At 40.1% G+C, this 2,369-nt stretch overlaps 1 protein-coding gene across 1 annotated transcript in view; it reads left to right on the top strand.

Moving 5' to 3' along the window:
- LOC106880067 (betaine--homocysteine S-methyltransferase 1) overlaps positions 1-2,369 on the top strand; it is a 7,944-nt gene that overhangs the window by 3,615 nt on the left and 1,960 nt on the right. The window contains exons 2-4 of the mRNA XM_052975296.1: positions 722-850; positions 1,600-1,778; positions 1,875-1,956. Of these exons, the coding sequence (XP_052831256.1) occupies positions 722-850; positions 1,600-1,778; positions 1,875-1,956 (390 nt within the window). The remainder of the gene's footprint in view (positions 1-721; positions 851-1,599; positions 1,779-1,874; positions 1,957-2,369) is intronic.

The following is a 2,369-nucleotide window of genomic DNA, read 5'->3' as shown; positions in this document are numbered from 1 at the left end:
AAAGAAGAGAAGGGATGAGAATACTTTTTTAAGGACCTTGGGGACTGAGATAACAAAGGAAGTTTGTTTTTCAATCTGGAAAACTCTCACTCTCCTTCTTTCTCTCTCTCTCTCACGCGCATACACACATATGTAAACGATGTGCTTTTGCAAAATTTCCGAGTGGCTGTGTGGTAAGTAGCGTAGCTTGCTTACCAACCACATGGTCCCGGGTTCAGTCCCACTGCGTGGCACCTTGGGTAAGTGTCTTCTACTATAGCCTCGGGCCGACCAAAGCCTTGTAAGTGGATTTGGTAGATGGAAACTGGAAGAAGCCCGTCGTATATGTATGTATGTATATATATATATATATGTATGTGTGTGTGTGTGTGTTTGTTTGTGTTTGTCCCTCCCAACATCACTTAACAACCAACGGTGGTGTGTTTACGTCCCCGTAACTTAGCAGTTCGGCAAAAGAGGCCTATAGAATAAGTACTAGCTTTACAAAGAATAAGTTCTAGGATTGACTTGTTCGACTAAAGGCGGTGCTCCAGCATTGTCGCAGTCAAATGACTGAAACAAGTAAAAGAGTAAAAAGAGAAAAAGTGTATCAAATCTTAGCGACAAAGCTTAAAATAATCCGAGTATATGTTTAGGTAAATTATCCCGTGATCTGTTCAGCAGTCACGAAACCGAAAACACGCATCCAAGCCTATACCTGTATTTCATATATTTCAATGAGATTCATTTCACTTTCAGGAGCAAGTGATATGGGCGAAAGAAGAAAAAGCAGATTTCATTTTAGGAGAAACTTTCTATTCTCTCGCAGAAGCCTCGTTGTGTTTGGAAGCCATTAAAGCTTATGGTGATGGTGAGTGATTTTTTTTATGTAGGCATGTTTATTTTTAACGACTCAGTCACGAAAGAATTAACAGTGGTGGGAACTTTTTGAAAGCCCCCCCCCCGAAGTACGGTGGATGAAAATGAGGATATACATATTTGAGGGCATATAAGATGCACGTTTAAAAATGTCTGGAAAAAACCATACTAGGTTCTATATGCAAAATTGGGCCCATATGGGATTCTGGAAATGGAATTTTGGATGCAGATGTAGCTGATTGGTTAAGAAGTGCGCTTCGAAACCACAAGATGCCATTGCGTGGCATCTGGAGCAAATGTTTTTGACAATAGCTTCGATTCGACCATGCATCATGGTAGAAGTTTGGTAGCCCATCGGATGTCCTGTATTCGTAAATGAAAAGCCCAGCTGCGTTCCATAGAGTAGCTCACTGGTTCTACCAAAGAACTACGTTCAAGACACAACTGCCTCTCGTATATGGGAGAATTTACGAAAAAAACAACAAACGAAGACAGGTGGTGTAGACGACAAACAGATGTATTAGTTTAACGCTCGGGAGTAGAGAAAGTCTTTGACGTTTCGAGCTACGCTCTTCAACTGAAAGGAACACAGAAAGAAATAAGGAGAGAAACAAGGAGAAAAAAATACACAGTCACTTAGCACGATAACCAAACGAATTTCCAGTTCATTTGATAGAACTGGATTACTTATCGCACAAACCCTGACAAATCTATTTCACTCTATTTTATGTTTTATCGCAGGTTTACCTGCAGTAATAAACCTTGCCCCTACTTGGAAAGATCACACGGTGGATGATATCCCATTAGAGGAAGCTTGCAGGAAACTTGAAGAAGCTGGAGCTGCAGTTGTAGGTCTCAACTGTAGCAGAGGACCCAAGATGACAGTGCCTCTTTTGAAACGTATCAGAGAAGCTTGTAAGGTAACATATTGTCTTTTATCTGCAATTTTTTTTCTTATTTTGAAAGTTTTTGTCCTGTCACTACAACAACCTGTTATCATCATTTTAACTTTTCAGGGCCCAATAGCAGCTTTGCCCGTCCCTTATCGCACTGATGAGAAAACGGTAACATTTCAATCGTTCAAGGATCTTTGTACAGGTTTGATGTTTTATTTGCTCTATTTATTTACTTTCTGTTATTATTTTTTTTTCATTGGTTTCAATTATTGAACGGACAACTGCTCTTCTGGTTCAACGGGTTTCTCACGTCGGTTATGTTAACCTCAGCATGTTTTTATTCTGGTACTTCATTTGAGAAGAAAGACAAAGTGAAACTGAAGACATTTGATTGTCACAGGCGCGCGCGCACGCGCACACACAAACGCTCACATATATGTATCCATATATATGTGTGTGTATACCACTGGATTTGGTTAAAAAGAGACGATGAACGAGGGCTAGAAGAATACTGAGCTTTATTTGATAACCAGTTGATCTAGCAAGCGGGGCCTCATATCAGTCAGGGGGCCGGTGCACATTGATATATACATATATATATGTGTATGTATATAT

The sequence above is a fragment of the Octopus bimaculoides genome, chromosome 21 (genome assembly GCF_001194135.2).
Source record: "Octopus bimaculoides isolate UCB-OBI-ISO-001 chromosome 21, ASM119413v2, whole genome shotgun sequence".
Classification (NCBI taxonomy): Eukaryota; Metazoa; Mollusca; class Cephalopoda; order Octopoda; family Octopodidae; genus Octopus; species Octopus bimaculoides.
The sequence above is the reverse complement of the archived record's forward strand: the minus strand, read 5'-3'. Positions and strand labels throughout refer to the sequence as shown.